General features: G+C 42.7%; 1 protein-coding gene across 5 annotated transcripts in view; it reads left to right on the top strand.

Annotated features, from left to right (window-relative positions):
* Positions 1-12,284, top strand: part of CREB3L3 (cAMP responsive element binding protein 3 like 3) — a 70,671-nt gene extending 58,387 nt beyond the window's left edge. For all 5 annotated transcript variants that reach the window (XM_033953553.1, XM_033953552.1, XM_033953550.1 and 2 more), the window contains one exon: positions 11,505-12,284. In XM_033953553.1, coding sequence (XP_033809444.1) covers positions 11,505-11,845 — 341 coding nt within the window. In that variant the 3' untranslated portion in view covers positions 11,846-12,284. The remainder of the gene's footprint in view (positions 1-11,504) is intronic.
* Positions 12,285-19,990: the final 7,706 nt, after the last annotated feature.

Genomic DNA, 19,990 nt, shown 5'->3' with positions numbered 1-19,990 from the left:
TTGGTAAGGCCAGACATAGTGCAGGAAGAGGCAGTCAGAGCATATAGAGAGTGATTTCCTGCATTTGCCGGCGCTCCAGCTGCTCTCTCTTGCCTCTCCCGCTGCCCTCTCCAGTCTCCCCCATGAAAAAACATATTCGCGGTTTTTCAAGATTCGCGGGGGTTCCATTCTAGGAACCCCCGCGAATATCGGGGGAGTACTGTAATACAAAACGTCACTTATGGCCAAAAAGCTGTGTGGCGGTAAAGGACAGAATTAGGAGCAGTTGAAACAGGTCAGAGTTGAGGTACCTTGGTAGAGTTGTCAGAATAGCAAGCTAGCTTGAAACCTATATGAAACTACATTTGTCAGAAGCCAATGCAGAAAAACCTTGGTTTGCGAGCATAATTCGTTCCGGAAACATGCTTGTAATTCAAAGCACTCGTATATCAAAGCGAATTTCCCCATAGAAATAATGGAAACTCAGACAATTCGTTCCACAACCCAAAAACTTTAATAGAAAATACTGTACTGTAGTACATACTTGTATTGCAAGACCTCGCTAGTTTAGAATAGTCACTACACTCCTGCAGCGTCAGAGAGAGAAGAACCATCGGCTCAGTTGTGACGCGTGTATACAGTACGTACTTGTATTTCAAGACCTCGCAGCGTCAAAGAGAGAAGAACCATTGACTCAGTTGTGACGTGTGTATACACTGCGTACTTGTATTACAAGACCTCGCAGCATCTTCGGCTCAGTTGTGATGAGGTACTCGTATTGCAAGACATCGCTCGTTTATCAAGTTAAAATTTAATAAAACATTTTGCTCGTCTTGCAAAACACTCGCACACCAAGTTACTCGCAATCCTCGTAATTCCTAAAAGTAATACTCGTAATACTTGTAATTCCTAAAAGTTAAAGAAACCTTTGTAAGAAAAATTCATAATGTGAACTTGGGGGCGGGTTAAGCTAAGTCTAAATTAAAGAGGATGCATCAACCATCTATCACAGTCTGCACATAAAGTATAAATATTTTTTTTATTTTATTTAATCAAGCATTTGATATATCACTGTTAACAAAGTATCATTACCATTTATGTAACTCAAATTAAGTCAGAAAACCTAAACTAGATTAAAAAAAGATCACAGGGGGGGCGCTATTGAGCTGGAGAACAAGATGGCTGCATAATCTCTCCTCTCCTCCTTGATTCCTAAATCATCGTCACGGAGCAAGTGATAATCTTTAATAATTAAGCATATAAACATCTCATTCTCTTACTGAGATGGCAGCGACTAAATCTTCTAAAGCAGAAGCGCAAATACCGCAAGCCTCAAGCTCAAAAAGATCAAAACACGATCCTCCGACTCCGGAAAAACAGTCGGTGAGTAAACACCATGTGGAGTCCTCTGATATCGTGTTAGATGAGATTCGGGCGCTGAAAGATTTAATAACTAAGCAGTACGATATCACATGTGAAATGCGCAGTGAAATAAACTTACTTTCTGCCTCTTTTGAATCCTGCAAAACACGTGTGGAAGCGCTAGAAAATAAGGCAGACATGGCGGCACTTTCCTCTGCTCAATTCGAGGAACGAGTTCAGCAGCGCTTTAAAAAACTAGATCAGGAATTGGAAGACCTTTCTAACCGAAATCGTCGAAATAACATTCGTATAATTGGATTAGCGGAATGTGCAGAGGGAACTGATTTAATTAAATTCCTTATGGATCAACTACCGAAAATCCTGCATTTACCAACTGATTCGGCTCTGCAATTCGAGCGTGCTCACAGGACGCCATCTTCTGTGAAGCAAGGGTTCACGCGACCAAGACCCATCATTGCAAAGCTACTGCGCTATCCTCAGGCTTTACAAATTCTAACTGCCGCAAAATCCACTTCAGATTTGAAATTCGAGGACAAGAAGATCTTAATAGTCCCGGATCTGGCAAAGACAACGGCTCGGAAAAGAAAGTCCTTTCTTGAAATGAGGGCGAGACTCAAATCGATGGGAGCCAGATACGGGCTACAATACCCTGCAAGGATGATCGTAACGATTAATAACTCAACTCGCCACTTCGAATCCCCAGAACAACTTCAGTCCTTCTTGGATGGCCTGCAATCCCAAGGCATGTCTCCCTCTTGAAGATTTTGCACTTTGCTCCAGATACATGCCTGCACTTCTGCTTGAGAAGCGAAGATCACTATGTGAGCCGGCATCTGCCTTTCATTTACCATAGCCTTCATTACTTGCTGATTTCTACATATCCTTGGTTGACTTATTTTTATGGACTATTATTTTACTTACTTACATTCATATGCCTCATTTTTGTCTTGATTCTTTTTCCTTCCCACAACAGTTCTGGACTCTATTCTCTATGGACATTATAAAAGAAATTTTTCTGTATTTTTTTTTTTTAGTTTACTATAAAGGGTTTTTATCTGTCCTTAGATTTCAATATGTATTAAAGTGAGATAAGTGTGGGAGGGATCTGAAGATGATTGGGATTTAGTTAAGAATTTAGGTAAAAAAATATTACATTAAAAATACAAAAAAAAAAAAATAAAAACAATTAAAAAAATAAGGGGGGAAAAAAAAGGGGATAAAAAAAATAAAAAAAAAAAAAATAAATAAAAAAAAAAATGAATAAAAATATATATAAATCAATAAATAATAATAAATAATTAAAAAAAAAAAAAAAAAAAAAAAAGGAATAAAAATACTGAAACTGTAGTTTTAAGATTATTCCTTGGGGTTTTTTTGTATAAGATAGAGATTTATAAAACGAAAAAAAAAAAAAAAAAAAAAAGTGAGATAAGGATGGAAGGGTTCAAAAGATATTTGGGACTTAATTAAGGGATTAGCACATTACTTGATTATATTGTATTTTTTGGGGGGTTTTCTATATATGATAGAAAATCATAACGAAAACAAAGTAAAAAAATAAAAAAAAAAATAAAAAAATAAAAAAATAAAAAAAAAAAAATAATAATAATAATAAAATAAAAAAAAAAAATAATATATAGAATAAAAGGATAAAAAATAATAAATAATTAAAAAAAAATAAAACAATAATAAAAAATAAAAAAAAAGTATAACAAATATAATAATAAAAAAAATGGGGAAAGGAAAATTAAATAACAAAGAACTTATCTTACTTGTTTATAAACAAAATAAGCTTTTATGACTGTATTATTTTATTCACAAATATGGCTTACTTTATCACAAGCCATGTTCCACTGGATTAATGGTGTTTTTATTTTTGTTTTCCTTTCTTTATACATTACTGAAGATACATAACATACATAACACATTATCATCCTCAATTTAATGTTTTTTCTATTTTCATGCTCTGTTACCATATTGTTCGGTTGTTACTGAAGGGGGGGATTTGTGTGCCCTTGTTACTCTTAGTTTAATGGCACCATTCTTCTTTCATTATACTGTTGGCTGGACTGTTTTGGTCCCTCATGCCTTTATTTCTATACTGTATTTACAGTTAAGCTGTTGTTTTTCTTTTTGTTTGTACTCTTTCTCTAATGGCACTTGGCAGTACACAGATGTTTCTGAGATTATATTTGGTACTTCTTTATTTTATAACTCAGTCTTATCAGCTGTAATATACACTTATGACTTTAGATAAGCAATTACCACTCACTGTTGTCTCATGGAATGTTAATGGGCTTAATAATCCCATAAAAAGGAAAAAGGTCCTTATTCACTTAAAACAGAAATCACCTGATATTATAATGTTACAGGAAACACATTTATCCTCCACTTCTTCTCTGATTAAATCTTGTAATTGGATCTCTTCTGGGATCGATTCCCCTTCGATGGGTAGAAGAGGAGGGGTATCTATATTATTCTCTAAATCTACACAATCTAGGATCCTGAGCCAATCTATTGACACTAATGGTAGATGGATAATTCTGCAGATCACTATTCATAATGTTCCACTTCTTCTGATAAATGTTTATGCACCCAATAGTGATTCTCCAGAATTTTTCCTTGACTTATTAACTACTATACAAACGTTTGAACCACTGCCAATCATTATGGCAGGAGATTTTAATCTCCCTTTAGACATGTATCTAGATAAACAATCAAACTCTATACTGTCTCCACAAAAATCTCATATTTCCTTCAAATCACTTATTACGCATCTACAATTATTAGATATTTGGAGGCTTCAGCATCCTACTGATAGAGATTATACATTTCACTCTATTCCACATAATAGTTTCTCCCGATTAGATTATATCTTTGTCTCTCCTCCTTTCCTCAATTCCATTACTAACACTTACATCTCTCCGATTCTCATCTCAGATCATTCACTAGTATCTGGCACTTTCTTATGGAATACAACGCCAATCCCTAAATCCCCTTCATGGAGAATGCAACTCTCTCTCCTTGAGGATGACGGTATAGTAGAAAGGATTAAGAAATTTATTCAAGACTTTTTTGCCTCCAATATTATCTCTGATACCAATCCATTAAATACATGGGAAGCATTTAAAGCCTCATTAAGAGGAGAATTCATTTCCATTGCCTCTCATAAATCAAAAACTGATAGAGCCATTACAACAGATTTAGAAGCTCAAATTCTAAATCAGGAACACTTATATTGCACCACAAAAGATCCCAAGCAATATAACACTTTATGTCAACTTAAATATCAATATAACCGTCTTATTTCCAAACAAGCGGGGATGCAAATTTTCCTTAGTGAAGCCAAATATTATGCGGAAGGAAACAAAAGTGGTAAAATGTTAGCCTCATATTTAAAGAGAAAGCAATGTAAAATTCAAATTCCTGTGATACATAATAAGAATGATTCTCCTGTTACTTCATATTCTGGTATTTTGGAGGTTTTTCAGGAGTACTATCAGAGTCTATATAGGTCTGAGGCTTCACCTGACCCAGCCTCTTTAAATTCCTTTCTTTCAAAAATGCATCGACCAGTTTGGTCTGAATCAGAGAATGCTGTTTTAAATCATTCCATTACTTCAGAGGAAATTCTTATTGTATTGAAACAACTAAACTCGAATAAATCACCAGGTGCAGACGGTCTCCCCGTAGAATTTTATAAAATCTTTCAAAAAGATCTCTTACATTATCTTCTTGAGTTATTTAACTATATTTCCCCTGATGTAGTTCATGGAAGCCGATTTAGTGAGGCAATTATCACTGTCATTCCAAAGCCTAACAAAGATCATCTGAAAGTGCAAAATTATAGGCCTATATCATTATTGAATGTAGACTATAAGATATATGCTAAAATTTTGGCAAATAGAATAAAAAAGATTATATATAAAGTTATTCACTCTAATCAAATTGGCTTCATGCCTAATCGACTTATTGCAGATAATTCTAGACTATTCTTTCATCTTTCTCATATAGCCAGCAATTTACCAGAACCAGTAATAGCCTTATCTCTTGATGCCGAGAAGGCTTTTGATAGAATTGAATGGAATTATCTATTTCATATCTTAGAGTGGTTTGGAGCTCAATCCCCTTTCCTTCAAATGATTAGAGTCCTATATACCTCTCCGTCTGCTCGAATAACAGCGAATAATTCTCTTTCTTCCACCTTTCAGCTTCATAGAGGAACTAGACAGGGTTGTCCACTTTCTCCATATCTGTTTAATCTTGCCCTGGAACCCTTACTTATTCAAATTAGACAGAATCCGATTATTACTGGTGTAATATGCAATTCCACTGAAGTTAAACTCTCTGCTTATGCAGACGATATTCTCCTATATCTCTCTAATCCGGAAACCTCGATTCCAGAACTTCTCAATACTATAGTTCGATACTCTTCTTTCTCAGGATACAAACTCAATCAAGAGAAAACGGAATCTCTTCCTTTAAATCTTTATGCTACTCCAGCTATGGTTCAACCATATAACTTAATTTGGGCCTCCAATAAACTAAAATACTTAGGTATCGAACTTACTCAATCTCTTTCAGACACTATGGAAATTAATACACAGAAAATACTTGCACTAGTTAAAGCCTTAATTAACTCTTGGCATCCTCTATTCCTTTCATGGTGGGGTCGATTGGAAACAATTAAAATGATGTTCATGCCCAAAATAAATTACATTTTACTTATGATTCCTTGTCTTTTTTCTCCAGCTTTCTACAAAAAAATAGATTCACTTTTGTCTTCCTTCTTATGGAAAAATAAACAACCCAGGATAGCTCTTAAAAAACTTAAACTAAAAAAGGAAGCTGGCGGAGTTCTTTTTCCAGATTTCTATACATATCATAAAGCTTTCATCACTCACCAAGGTCTATACTGGTTTTTTGATCAAGACCCTAATTCACCAGTTTGGCTAGAAATTGAAAAACAACTGATGGCTCCTCTCCCTCCTTCTGCCTATCTAACAGCAACACGTAACCCATCTTTGTACCCTTTGATACAATCGACAATTCAATGTCTCTTAGATTTGGATTCTAATCTGGAAAGAGCTTATACTGTTTCTCTATATACCTCTCTATGGTATAACCCAAATATCCTCATTGACAAAAAACCTTTTTTGTGGAAGGAATGGATAGACAAAGGAATATTCTTCCTAAAAGATATTGTAGATACTAATCTTAAATTACTCCCTTTCTCCACCTTACAAACCAACTTTACTCTTCCATCATCAGCCTACTTTAGATGGATGCAGCTTCATCATTGTATTTCGAACAATGTCTCTCTTCAAACTATTAATACCCATCAACCGTCCATCTTTAATCTTGCTTCAATTCTATTGACAACAGGACACACTGCTTCTAAACTATATAAATTGGCCCTAACACAGAATAACTCACCAAATAACACAATCATGGGTATTTGGGAAAAAGATTGTGAACATCAATTAAATAATAAAGAATGGGCGCTTCTTTGGTCTAAATCTTTGAGGTCTTTATCATCAGCCAGTACATTACAGTCTATGTACTTTTTATATCATAAAGCTCTATGGACCCCTCATAAATTGAATATTGCAGGTCTCTTACCTTCTGGCCTATGTTGGAACTGTAATATGGGTCAAGGTTCATTGATTCATATGATATTTGAATGTTCATTTGTAACTTCCTTCTGGCAAGATGTGTGGTCCATCATGAAATCAATGTTTGGTTTAGATAATCAATTATCTTTATCTATAATAATGTTTAAGTCACACTCTATACATATTGACCTATTAGACTCTCAAAGAAAGTTGTTTGATATATTAATCATACTAGCTCAAAAACTGATTCTAACTAATTGGAAATCTGCTAATTTACTTCACGTCCAACATTGGTGGAATTTAGTTTTACAGCATCATAAATATGAAATGGTATTCTATGAACGTAAAGGTCAATCTCGTTCTGCTAATTCTTGTTGGTCCCCTTTACTGAACTATTTGCAAACATCAATGTCTGACTGTATTTGATTTATATTTTTATATAACTTTGCTTGATTTTGTACTGCTCTGTGCCTTTGTTATACTGGTTTTATAGTAAAATCAATAAAATTTTCATGGAAAAAAAAAAAAAAAAAAAAGATCACAGAAATTAAAACTGAAAACACTGCTGAGCAAAAAGAAAGGGGTACGAATAACATGATGGAGACATAGCGGTGATATGAAGTCATGGACTTGAGAAGATTCAGCTAAGTTAACTGGTCTTTCAGCTTTTCCGCGGTTTTTATCGTTTTCACTTGATTTTTGTGTGATTTATCATCAATTAACAGAGACATAGGGGTCCTTTTATCATGCCGCACTAGTGGGATGAGCGCATCGGACATTTCATCATGCGCTAACTCCCGCAGCCAGCTAAAAAGCAGGCGTTAGCGGCTAGCACGGCAGGCGGTTTAATGTGCGGTATTACGCGCGTTAAACCCCCCTACCGCACCTTGATAAAAAGGACCCCATAGTGGTGTTATGAACTTATGTATTTATGAACTCAAAGAAATTGAATCTAATTGACTGCTTATTTATGAATTTAAAGAAGCCTCAACCCAATTGATTGATTGTTTTTTATGTTTATTTTTCCTTACATTTTTGTGATTGATTTTTGTAGGGGATTTCAAATACACTTAATAATTTTTCTTCCCCCACCTTTTTTTTTGTCCCACATCGGATGCACGTTTGCACTTTGTATTTATTAATTGAATTATATTATTTAAAGTAAAAGGGTAATTATGATGTACAGGGCAGGGTTTATTTAGACCTGGTCTGGTGCTAGTCACCTATGAATACCTGCCTGGGGCCTTGGTCACTCGTATGGAAATTTGAGCCCGTACTGAAATTCCCTTATTCTTTCGATTAAATTTATAGTGCGGGTCCCATCCTGATGTCGGGTAAAACAAGGGTTTTTTACTAATTTTTTTTAATTAAAAATATAACCTAAAACATTTCATAAATAGAATACATTTGGAGGGAACAAATTGATACGAGAAAAGAAGAAAAATAAGAGATGTTAAGAAACCTACTACTACTACTACTATCCATTCATGTCCAACCCTTGGATACTCTGTAGGCTTGTCCTCGACATGCTTCCCTGTTTTCCAAAGCTTCTTTCAATTGCTTGATGTAGAAAAAGCTTTAGAAAATAAGCAGTCTTCACTAAGCAGATTTAAACCGACTCTAGAAGGTTCTAAGTGGAGGTTGATAGGGAAGTGATTCTTAAAGCGGAGAACTGAGAGGAATCCAGTCACAAAGAAAAAATCAAAGGAATAACCAATAAATTGGTATTGGGCAAGGGAAGCACTCAAGCAGCTTTTCTGCTATGATTTCCCCAAATCTGAAAAGCTGTGAGCACTCATCATCTTTTCATAAGTATGCCAGCTGTGTTGTGCCTGTCATGTATAAAATAATGCACATGGGACTGTCCATCAGAATGAGGAGGTTGGCTTTTTCACCCCTTAGCAGTGACCCGCAATATCACATGATCCATATAAAAGGCTCCTGAGACATGATGAGGGCTGGTGCTCCAGTCTGGCAGCTCCTTTGCTCCAGGACTTGTATTATTATTCAAGGACTTGAATGGTATCTCTATCTTTGTCAGATTTTGCAGCTACCCTTTGTGCCCTGTCTAAATCAAAGAGATGAAAAGGCAGCTTCATAATAAATTCCAAAATATAAATGTTACAGCTCCGTTTGCTCCAGCACTCATTCCCTTCAAGCCCTTCTCTCTGACCCTTTGCCTGGGAAGAAGGGGGTAGAAAGAAGGTTTAGCTCTGGGGGTTGGTTGAAGTACCTGACTTATGTTAAATTGTTGTGACATTATGAGATATATAAAGCACTCTACAGATGCACACAAGAGACAGTCCCTGTGCAGCAAAATTTGTAGTCTAGTGAAAACAGACAGACCGCACACAGGTGTGTTTGGAGAGAGACAGGGATGAGGTTTAAAATCTGTAAGATAGCAGAGTTTAATTTAAGGTAAAGACTATTCTACCCAACTGGGCAAATCCGCGAGAAGTTGAAACTGTGGCCCAAAAACAAGCTACATAAGAAAGTAGGGAAACAGGTGGGTAAGTTATGAGTAGGGTGGGATGACCTTCAAAGTCTACCTCCAGTGTTCTAACAACTGGCTGCGTATCAGAAGACACCTTTAGTAAGCTTGGAAAACCATGATGGTGTATTTTGCACAAACAAAATTTAAAAGGACAGACAGAGCATGCAACACTCCCTTGTCAAGAATGGCAGAGCTGTCATATAGTCCAAATGATGTACTGCTGTTTATTCTGTGTTCATTAGCATTGGGTTATTGACAGTAAGACTCAGGGGTTTGGTTCACGGGACTGTGTAAATGATCTTAGAGAAGAGAAATGAGACAAGGAAAAAAGTTTTGTTGGGCAGGGGGAAGAGTGATCAAATGTTAAGACATCGTGAAGTTAGAGAATGACACGGGGATAAATTTGTCCCTGTCCCCTCGAGAACTCCATTTCCTGTCCCCATGAGTTCTTTCCCTGAACTATTACTGCAAGCTCTGTCCTCATCTGCACAAGCCTTGAACACTTTAAAATCATAAGTGTTTGAGGCTTGTGCGGTTAAGACAGAGCATACAGGAATGGGGTAGGGACAGAACGCGCAGGGATGGGATGGAGCAATTGAATTCCCATGGGGACAAATTTGTGCTAAAGTGAAATACAGTGGTGCCTCGCACAGCGAACGCCTCGCACAGCGAACGCTGCGCACAACGAACTTTATGTCGTGATCCGTATAACGTACTTCGTTTCACACAACGAAGTCGCCCGAGCTGCATACTTCCGGGGTTCCTGCGGGGTTGGATCGCAGCGGGGTTGGTCGAGCCGCGAGGGTAGTCTCCTTCTCCTTACCTGCCCTGTCGCAGCCGCACACAGCCGAACGGAAATCTTCCCGATGTCAGCGCCGACGTCGGAGGGAGGGCTTAAGCAAAGCCCTCCCTTCCTCCGACGTCAGCGCTGACATCAGGAAGACTTCCGGTCGGCTGTGTGCGGCTGCGGCAGGGCAGGTAGGAAGAAGGCAATGGCGAACGAAAGAGGGGGGAGGGGGCGGTCCGCCCCGAAGAATGTGCACAGATGGTCAGGTCCCCCGATCGACCGACAACAGGCCCGGCCGACAAACCTCCCTGCCCTGTAGCCGCGAATCTTAATTACCTCTTACAGCAGCTTCAATAATCCAGCTGCTGTAAGAAGGTAATTTAGATTCGCGGCTACAGGACAGGGAGATTTGTCCGACCGGGCCTGTTCTGTTGTCGGTCGGGTGCAAAAGCGCCACAAAGGTGGAGGCAGGGAGGGAGGAAAGGTGGAGTGGAGAAAGCACATGTTGGAGCAGGGGATGAGAGGGAGGGAGAGAAGGGGAAATATTGGACAAGGGCAGAAGGGATGCTAAATCATAGGGTGACAGGCAGAGAGAACAACAGGAAAAAGAGTGGAAGCAATCTTGAACCCTGAGGGTGAGGGCAGAGAGAGGTGGTGAGATGATTGATCATGGGGAGAGGGACAAAAGGGAATAGAGATGGGATAGGAAGATAGTGGAAGTAAAAGGACAGGGAGATGTATGTTTTTAGATGTATCTAAATAAAAATAATAACAAAAAATTTATCTTTTTTATGTCATCTTAGCATATTTTATGCTGCAGAACGAATTATTTTTTTTTACATGTATTCCTATGGGAAAACGCGTTTCACATAACGAACGTTTCACATAACAAACTTGCTCCTGGAACCAATTAAGTTCGTTGTGTGAGGCACCACTGTATTTAAATTATGAGTACTGGCTTTATAGATTAAATTCCGTAACAACCCTAAACATAATATGGTGGGAGATGGGAGAAGAGAGTAACCTATACAAAACAGCAGTTACAACCCTAATCACATTGCTGGACAAATCAGATAGGCCATTCTGATCTTTATCTACTGTTATGTATTATATTGCTATGCTACCATGGAAGCAAATGTTGTAATTATGATGAAAACCTGCACTTTGGTCTCTGAGAATATCCATTTATCTCTTCTTTTCTTGCCCCTCCATTCCAAAACCTTCCAACTTCTTTGCCCCCCTACAGTTTTTTCCAGGTCTCTCCATGACGTTGCCTCCTCTAGAGTCTTCCATACCCTGGAAAATGAAAAAGAGGAGATGCGAAAGGAGCCACTGTGGACTGAATTCTCTGGGGAGGGGCCAAACAGCAAGGTTGGAACCCTTAGGAAGTACCTGACCAGTTCCGTGCTTTCCTCAGGAGTCATGCCAGATGAGACTCTGAGCAATAGAACAGAGGGGCGGATGGCAGATAATCCATCAGACCTGGAAAAGGTCAATCACGATGATCCCATTGCTGGCCATGCCATGGCATCTGTGACCTGGACAGATTCTAGCCAGGTGATCCTGGATCAAGGGGGTGAACTGTGACCCTTGGGAAGCCTTTCCCAAGTTGTGTGAGAGGCTGAGTGAGGACGTGTGCTGCAGCTCTGTGCGTGACCTGTGTTATCGTCTGTGGCCAGCCAAGTGTGTAAGCGGAGACAGCCTTGCGCCCTTTATGGATCTGGAGACTCCCTTTCTAGTCTCTCCCGATAGGTTAGATTGCAGTTGACCGCAGCCCCCTAGGTGGCGTTGTGTGAGAGATCCTTCTTCAAAATGACCAATACCAGTCCATACTTGACAAATACTGTTTAAAACCAGTGGAGGTTGAAGAATAGTCTGGAAAGGTGATTGTTGGCTAGTCCAAAGCACAATACAAATAGATTTTTCAGACAACTTGATGAAAGATCAACAAAAAAACAATAAAAGTGAAAATCTATGCTTCTGGGGTGGGTTGGGGCTGTGAGCTAGAAGGATATTTGTGGGACAGTCACATGCTACAGCTGTCAGCTAAATGAGCTTAAGACATCAGTGCTCTACTCTAACAGGACCAGGGTTATGTATACAGCTGTATAAGAACATAAGAATAGCCTTATTGGGTCAGACCAATGGTCCATCTAGCCCATCCTCACGGTGGCCAATCCAGGTCACTAGTACTGGCCAAAACCCAAAAAAATAGCAACATTCCATGCTACCAATCCAGGGCTACCAAAGCAGCGGCTTCCCCCATGTCTGTCTCAATAACAGACTATAGACTTTTCCTCCAGGAAATTGCCCAAACCTTTCTTAAAACCAGCTACATTAACAGCTTAAGAGAACTCTCCAGTATAGGAAGGAGTATGAGTGTTATGTATGGGGACTATATACAGCCATCATCAGAAAATAGAAGTGGTTTATAAGAACTAAGGCTGTAAGCCGAGGAGGGTTCTGACAAGAAAGAAACTTGACACCCACATCAAGGATAGTGCAGACTGGGCCAGAGAAGGGAAAGGCAGTACAGTTGTGCTCACAGGATTAGTCACGTAGGGGATGCGGTCTACTTTTTTCACTGGGTCAGAAATGCTAGGTCAGTCCCAACTCCAGAGTCTACTGGAGGTGTTCCACTGCTAAACTCCAGATGTTTCTCTTAGGATCATGACCAACTGCTCCACTGGATGTGTTGGTATACTGTACTGCTTAGGGCATGCTTCATGCACTGGTTGTGCTCATGGCAAAATAAATAGCCTAAAATCTTCTGTATAATGTGATTGCCTGGAGTGCTTTTATTGCCTCTCTTTATAACAATGGAACCGAATATTTCCTGTTTTCTGGAATGCTTGGCAGTCACGTGTGTCTCCTTAGAGCCTATAGTAGGGCTCTTTTACTCTAGTAAATTTTTCAACGAGCACAACATGAATTATGTAGTTAATTGTAAATAATTGTTCATGGGCCTGTTTTTCCTATGTACTTCCCCCCTTGGCTCAGTTCACTTCATGTTATATGATACTACTTATTATGAATGACTTTGCACTATGGATTCTTGTACTTGTAATGGTTTCATAAGTTTAAGTTTTTATCTTCAAAATAAAAATATTTTAATGAGGAAACATAAAACATTTGGTGTGTCAGACTGGCATATCCTGGTGACGGCAACATTGAGTGGAATATATATATGTATACCAAAACAGAAGAAAGTGAAAACCACAAACAGAAAGCCAGCACAGGAAGTGTATTGGCCTGAGGTAGGACACGAAAAACAGTGGCACTGATTCCAAATTTGAAAAAAGCAGAAGTTATTGATTGAAAGACCTGAAATGGACCATGTTTCCATGAAATGGACCTACATCACAGCTCTGGAAATATACAAATAAATACAAACATAAATGAAATATAATTATAAAAATATGTAAACAATAAAAAGATTAATATGTACACTAGAATGAACTTTAATAAACTAATGGAGAAAAGCCATACATCTGTGTTTTCTTGTCATACCTATGGTCAATATTGTCACGTGCTGTGAGGGAAGATGCTGTGTGGCTCAGAGGAGGTGTGGGGGGGGGGGGGAGGGGAGACATATTGACTGCTACCAGTAAGTTGAATAATATTTGGTTGTAACCAAGACTCCATCATGTTTAGTGACAAAAAAGGCGAACAGAATGCTAGGAATGATAAAGAAGGGGATCACGAACAGATCGGAGAAGGTTATCATGCCGCTGTACCGGGCTATGGTGCGCCCTCACCTGGAGTACTGCATCCAGCACTGTTCGCCGTACATGAAGAAAGACACGGAACTACTCGAAAGGGTCCAGAGAAGAGCAACTAAAATGGTTAAGGGGCTGGAGGAGTTGCCGTACAGTGAGAGAGTAGAGAAACTGGGCCTCTTCTCCCTTGAAAAGAGGAGACTGAGAGGGGACATGATAGAAACATTCAAGATAATGAAGGGAATAGACTTAGTAGATAAAGACAGACTGTTCACACTCTCCAAGGTAGGGAGAACGAGAGGGCACTCTCTAAAGTTGAAAGGGGATAGGTTCCGTACAAACGTAAGGAAGTTCTTCTTCACCCAGAAAGTGGTGGAGAGCTGGAACGCTCTTCCGGAGTCTGTTGTAGGGGAAAACACCTTCCAGGGTTTCAAGACTAAGCTGGATAAGTTCCTGCTAAACTGGGACGTACACACTGTAACCCACACTGAAGCCTAGCTATGGGGTTCCTCCCTGCCCCTAGTGGTTACAGTCAAAACTTGCACCAGCGTGTGACTCAGTAGGGAGTCACCCTGCGGACACTGAATTAATAAGTAAAATAAACAAAAATCAGAACCCAAGGCATACAGCTCCAAGGTTGGTTCTTCAAGGAAAATTTAATGTCTGAATGGCAAAGTTCGAAACAAATACTGCAACTTGCAAAATACAAACCAAAAATATCCAAAAGGAAAACCCTGATTGCTTTCAGGATTTTCTCCCCATTAAAGTCAGTATTGAGCCCTGTGAATCTGCTCTCACCAGAGCTCCTTACACTAAGGCTTCCAAAAGCCCGCTTTTAGCAGGTTTCTCAAAATGCAGTTCTCCTGCTTTAATGTCTCAAACACACTCAGTCTCAGCACAAGCCTCCAGCTTATTTTGTAGCACTGCTGGGTTCAGGGCAGTGTCTCAGGTTTGCCTTGCAAAAAGCACTAAACAGCTTTCAAAAATCCCTCCCGGTTTTTAGCAAACCTCTCCCTATTAAACACTCCCAGCTTTAAACAAACTATGCTGAGGATCAGAACAGTGCAGAACCCAAAAACTCTCACAGTTCAAACAGTCACTGTAGCTGGCTGGCAAAACAAACACAGCCTAAAAAAATAGCACACACAAAAAAAAACCTCACAGCTTGCAGTTCAGTCCTTGGAAAGGGTTGTCCAACCTCTTGCTATTCTTGCAGCTTCAACACCCACACAGGCTTGTGGGGGCTGCTAAAGGTGGTATGGATCCAGCCTCTACCGGTGTCAGGTCAAAAGCGCGCCGGGACAAAGGCGCGCCCAGACAATTGAGCGCAGCGCGGAGGCGCGTGCCGCTCTAAATTACTGTTTTTAGGGCTCCGACGGGGGGGCGTGGGGGGGAACCCCCCCACTTTACTTAATAGAAATCGCGCCGCGTTGTGGGGGCGTTGTGGGGGGTTTGGGGGGTTGTAACCCCCCACATTTTACTGAAAACTTCACTTTTCCCTGTTTTTAGGGAAAAAGTTAAGTTTACAGTAAAATGTGGAGGGTTACAACCCCCCCAAACCCCCCATAATGCCAGCGCGATGTCTATTAAGTAAAGTGGGGGGGGGGGTTCCCCCCCATGCCCCCCCGTTGGAGCCCTAAAAACAGTAATTTAGAGCGGCGCGCGCCTCCGCGCTGCACTCAATTGTCTGGGCGCGCCTTTGTCTTTCGCGCCGTTGCTATGAACCGCCTCTACCATACCCGGGTCTACGGCATTGCCCTTCCTTGAGCCAGCACTGCTCTCTTAGGAAGAAGCCCATGTCTTCCTCACACCTCCTTCTCCAATTGCAAACTACAGGCTTTTTATGAGAAGGAGCCACACCCTGCTCTACCTGAGCCTGCTCACATCTGTGCTACTCTCTCTGGCTCCCCCCCCCTCCCCCGGTGGACGCCAAGGAAAACACATGTACCAGGGCAGGCCTGACTGGTCATAACAGGTGAGGCTGGACTGCTGGGCACGATGGACCACAGGTATGACCCAGCAGTGGCAATTCTTATGTTCTTATGGTGAAGATTTGTCAACCAGCATTTAAGCATGGGTGACTGTGGCCCACACCGAGTGGCAGGCGTGGCTCTGGCCACCTTGTTCCAGACTGGGTGGACCATGTGGGTCTTTATCTGCCATCATGTACTTCATAACTGTACAATACACTCACTGTGCTTACTTTGAGTAGAATTGTCATAAACCCGGGTTCCCCAAACTTTTCAAGAGAATGGTCATATATAGGATGTTTCAGGTTACCGAGAGGACAAGAAATGAAAACATTCTGCATGAGCTGGATTCAGCTATTGGCAGGAAAAGTGGGGAAGACAGGAAAAATGAGCTCCACAGGCTGCATCTGGCCCACAGGTCATAGTTTAGAGATGCCTGAGAAATCCAGGTGAGTGGGGAGAAGACCCTCGCAGAGCTTTGTCCTGTTCATGAGCACTGTCCTTCATTACATGTACCAGTACAACTTTGGGCCTGATGAGCTTAGCCTTGGGTTGTCCGTCAGGAGTTTGTCTTAGGGTGACTGAAGAGAGATTAAACAAAGGTCCTGGCAGTGGCGTACCTAGGGGGGGGCGTGGGGGGCGGGCCGCCCCGGGTACCAGCCCTAAGGGGGTGTTCCCGGCCTTGCCGTCCAGTCCCCCGCCACCCCCGAAGGACCGCTCGCCCCCCTGGCCTCCCCGCACCACCTATGAACAGCCGCAGCAGGATCGCGAAGTCAGCGTCAGCATCCCTGCGCTGCTTCCTGCGCCGCGATCCCGCCCCTCCTCTGACGTCAGAGGAGGGGCGGGACCGTGGCGCAGGAAGCAGCGCAGGGATCGCTGACGCTGACTTCGCGATCCTGCTGCGGCTGTTCATAGGTGGTGCGGGGAGGCCAGGGGGGCGAGCGGTCCTTCGGGGTGGGTCGGGGCATCAGGCCTTCAGGGTGGGGCGGGCGGGCAGGCAAGCAGAAGGGGTGCAGGCCTTCAAGGGGGGCAGGCAGGCCTTCAGGGGGGTGCAGGCCTTCGGGGGGGGTGTAGGCCTTTGGGGGGGTGCAGACCTTCAAGGGGGTGCAGGCCTTCAAGGGGGGAAAGGCAGGCAGGCCTTCAAGGGGGGGACAGGCCTACAAGGAGGGAAAGGCAGGCAGGCCTTCAAGGGGGGGGGACAGGCCTACAAGGGGGGGGACAGGCCTTCAAGGGGGGTGCAGGCCTTCAAGGGTGAGACAGGCCTTCAAGGGGGGAAAGGCAGGCAGGCCTTCAAGGGGGGGACAGGCCTACAAGGGGGGGGGACAGGCCTACAAGGGGGGGGACAGGCCTACAAGGGGGGAAAGGCAGGCAGGCCTTCAAAGGGGGGGGACAGGCCTACAAGGGGGGGGACAGGCCTTCAAGGGGGGGGACAGGCCTTCAAGGGGGGGTGCAGGCCTTCAAGGGGGGGACAGGCCTACAAGGGGGGAAAGGCAGGCAGGCCTTCAAGGGGGGGGACAGGCCTACAAGGGGGGGGACAGTCCTACAAGTGGGGGGACAGGCCTTCAAGGGGGGGTGCAGGCCTTCAAGGGGGGTGCAGGCCTTCAAGGGTGAGACAGGCCTTCAAGGGGGGAAAGGCAGGCAGGCCTTCAAGGGGGGGACAGGCCTACAAGGGGGGGGGGACAGGCCTACAAGGGGGGGGACAGGCCTACAAGGGGGGGACAGGCCTACAAGGGGGGGACAGGCCTACAAGGGGGGGTGCAGGCCTTCAAGGGGGGTGCAGGCCTTCAAGGGTGAGACAGGCCTTCAAGGGGGGGAAAGGCAGGCAGGCAGGCCTTAAAGGGGGGACAGGCCTTCAAGTGGGGGACAGGCCTTCGGGGGGGTGCAGGCCTTCGGGGGGTGCAGACCTTCAAGGGGGGGACAGGCAGGCAGGCCTTCAAGGGGGGGACAGGCCTACAAGGGGAAGGGACAGGCCTTCAAGGGGGGTGCAGGCCTTCAAGGTGGGACAGGCAGACCTTTAAGGGGGGACAGGCCTTTGGGGGGGGACCATGATTTAGAAGTACACGGAGGGAAGGGGGTGTTCAAAGAGACATGCATATGCCAAACTTTGGGGGGGGGAAGAAATAATGGGTCTGAAAATGGAGGAGAGGGAGAGAGATGTATTCGTAGAGGTTTTGTCAGCAGGAGACCTGAAGTTATGATGCCGCTGTACAGGACCATGGTGAGGCCTCACTTGGAGTACTGCGTTCAATTCTGGAGACCTCACTACCGGAAGGATGTGCAGAGAATCGAGTCGGTTCAGCGAATGGCCACAAAGATAGTCTGGGGGCTCAAGGATCTCACGTATGAAGAAAGACTGAATAAACTGAGGCTGTACTCACTTGAGGAACGAAGAGAGAGGGGTGATATGATTGAAACGTTTAAGTACATCACGGGCCGTATCGAGTCGGAAGAAGATATCTTCTACCTCATGGGACCCTCGACCACCAGGGGGCATCCGCTAAAAATCAGGGGAGGGAAGTTCCATAGCGACTCCAGAAAATACTTCTTCACTGAAAGAGTGGTGGATCATTGGAACAAACTCCCACTGCAGGTGATTGAGGCCAACAGCGTGTCGGACTTTAAGAGAAGGTGGGATATTCACAGGGGATCCCTAGGGGAGTGAAATCAGAGGGCGGGTATTTGGAGTGGGCAGACTTGGTGGGCTATAGCCCTTTTCTGCCGTCTTTTTCTATGTTTCTATGTTTCTATGATGGACCATGGGATTTAGGGAGGGAAGGAACAGAAAGGGAGAGAGATTGGACACAAGGGATGGTGTGGAGGAGGGATAGAGATACTGGATAGGAGGGTAATTAGGAAAAGAAACGGAGAGATGGTGGACTCTGGGATGGTGGGGAAGGAGGGAGAGATGCCGGATGAAAGGGTATTTAACAAAAGGTGGATCTGTGGAGGGAGATGAAAAAAAGGAAAGATACCAGACTTCCTGGGAAGGGAAGGGAAATGGAAAGGGAGGACAGAGTTGGCAGATGGATGGTTAGCATGCAGAAAGAAGGAGACCCTGGCAAGCAAGTTATCAGAAGAAAACCAGAGCCTTGGACCAACAAGATTTGAAATATAACCAGACAACAAAAGGTAGAAAAATTAATTTTATTTTCTGTTTTGTGATTATAACATGTCAGATTTGAAATGTGTATCCTGCCAGAGCTGGTGTTGGACTGCAAACGTGAGCTAGGATTTAACAGAAAGAGGAAAAGTCCTTTTTGTTTCTTTATTTTATTTACACCACAGCGCCAGTGTGGTTAGGAGAAGCCAAAGGGGGTGAAAAAGCTATAAAACCCACCAGGAGTTTTGAAAAAAATCACCCAACTGGGCAGGAAAATCGAATTGAAAAACCAATTCAATAGGGCTGAATCGAATCAAAATTTTTTTTTCCTGTATCTGGCAGCATTAGTTTGCGCTACTGTCTTAGACTTTAGGACCTGGGATTGGGGAGAGATGGCATCCTCAGTACTTTATAATGCAAGTGAAACGAGGATTTGGTCAGACTTTTGAAGGGTCTGCAGAAAAAAAATATTGTATAGGCCGGGGACATGAGACAGCAGGAAATGGGAACTTTTCTTCCTTCTATTTTTGTGAATGGAAAGGCTGAGGATGTCAGAGAGGTCAGTTAAAATATGTGCTTTATAAGAAAATATAATAATGTGTTTTATAAAGTTTATAGCATAGCTGGCCTACCCAGTGAGGTGTTCCTAGTGGTGATGGTGGCAGCGTGTCAATGTGTTGAGAGGAAGAGGTGGTCTGGGAAATTCTGCTGAGCAAACTCCGGGCCCATTTCCACCCCCCAGTTAGTCCACTCCACTCAACTGATTCACACACTGAGTGGGTCTTTGGATGTTGTTTTGGGATCTCTTCCAGTGGTTTATCTCCTTCTGGTCCAAGGAAGGAAACTTTGTTATCCTTAGCATTGACCTACAGAATATGTTTGTAACAGCGCTGCTTGTGTGGCATTAGGCTATGTAGTGATCGAAAGAAAAAAACAGACCTTT

Source organism: Geotrypetes seraphini, chromosome 8, assembly GCF_902459505.1.
Source record: "Geotrypetes seraphini chromosome 8, aGeoSer1.1, whole genome shotgun sequence".
Classification (NCBI taxonomy): domain Eukaryota; kingdom Metazoa; phylum Chordata; class Amphibia; order Gymnophiona; family Dermophiidae; genus Geotrypetes; species Geotrypetes seraphini.
The sequence above is the reverse complement of the archived record's forward strand: the minus strand, read 5'-3'. Positions and strand labels throughout refer to the sequence as shown.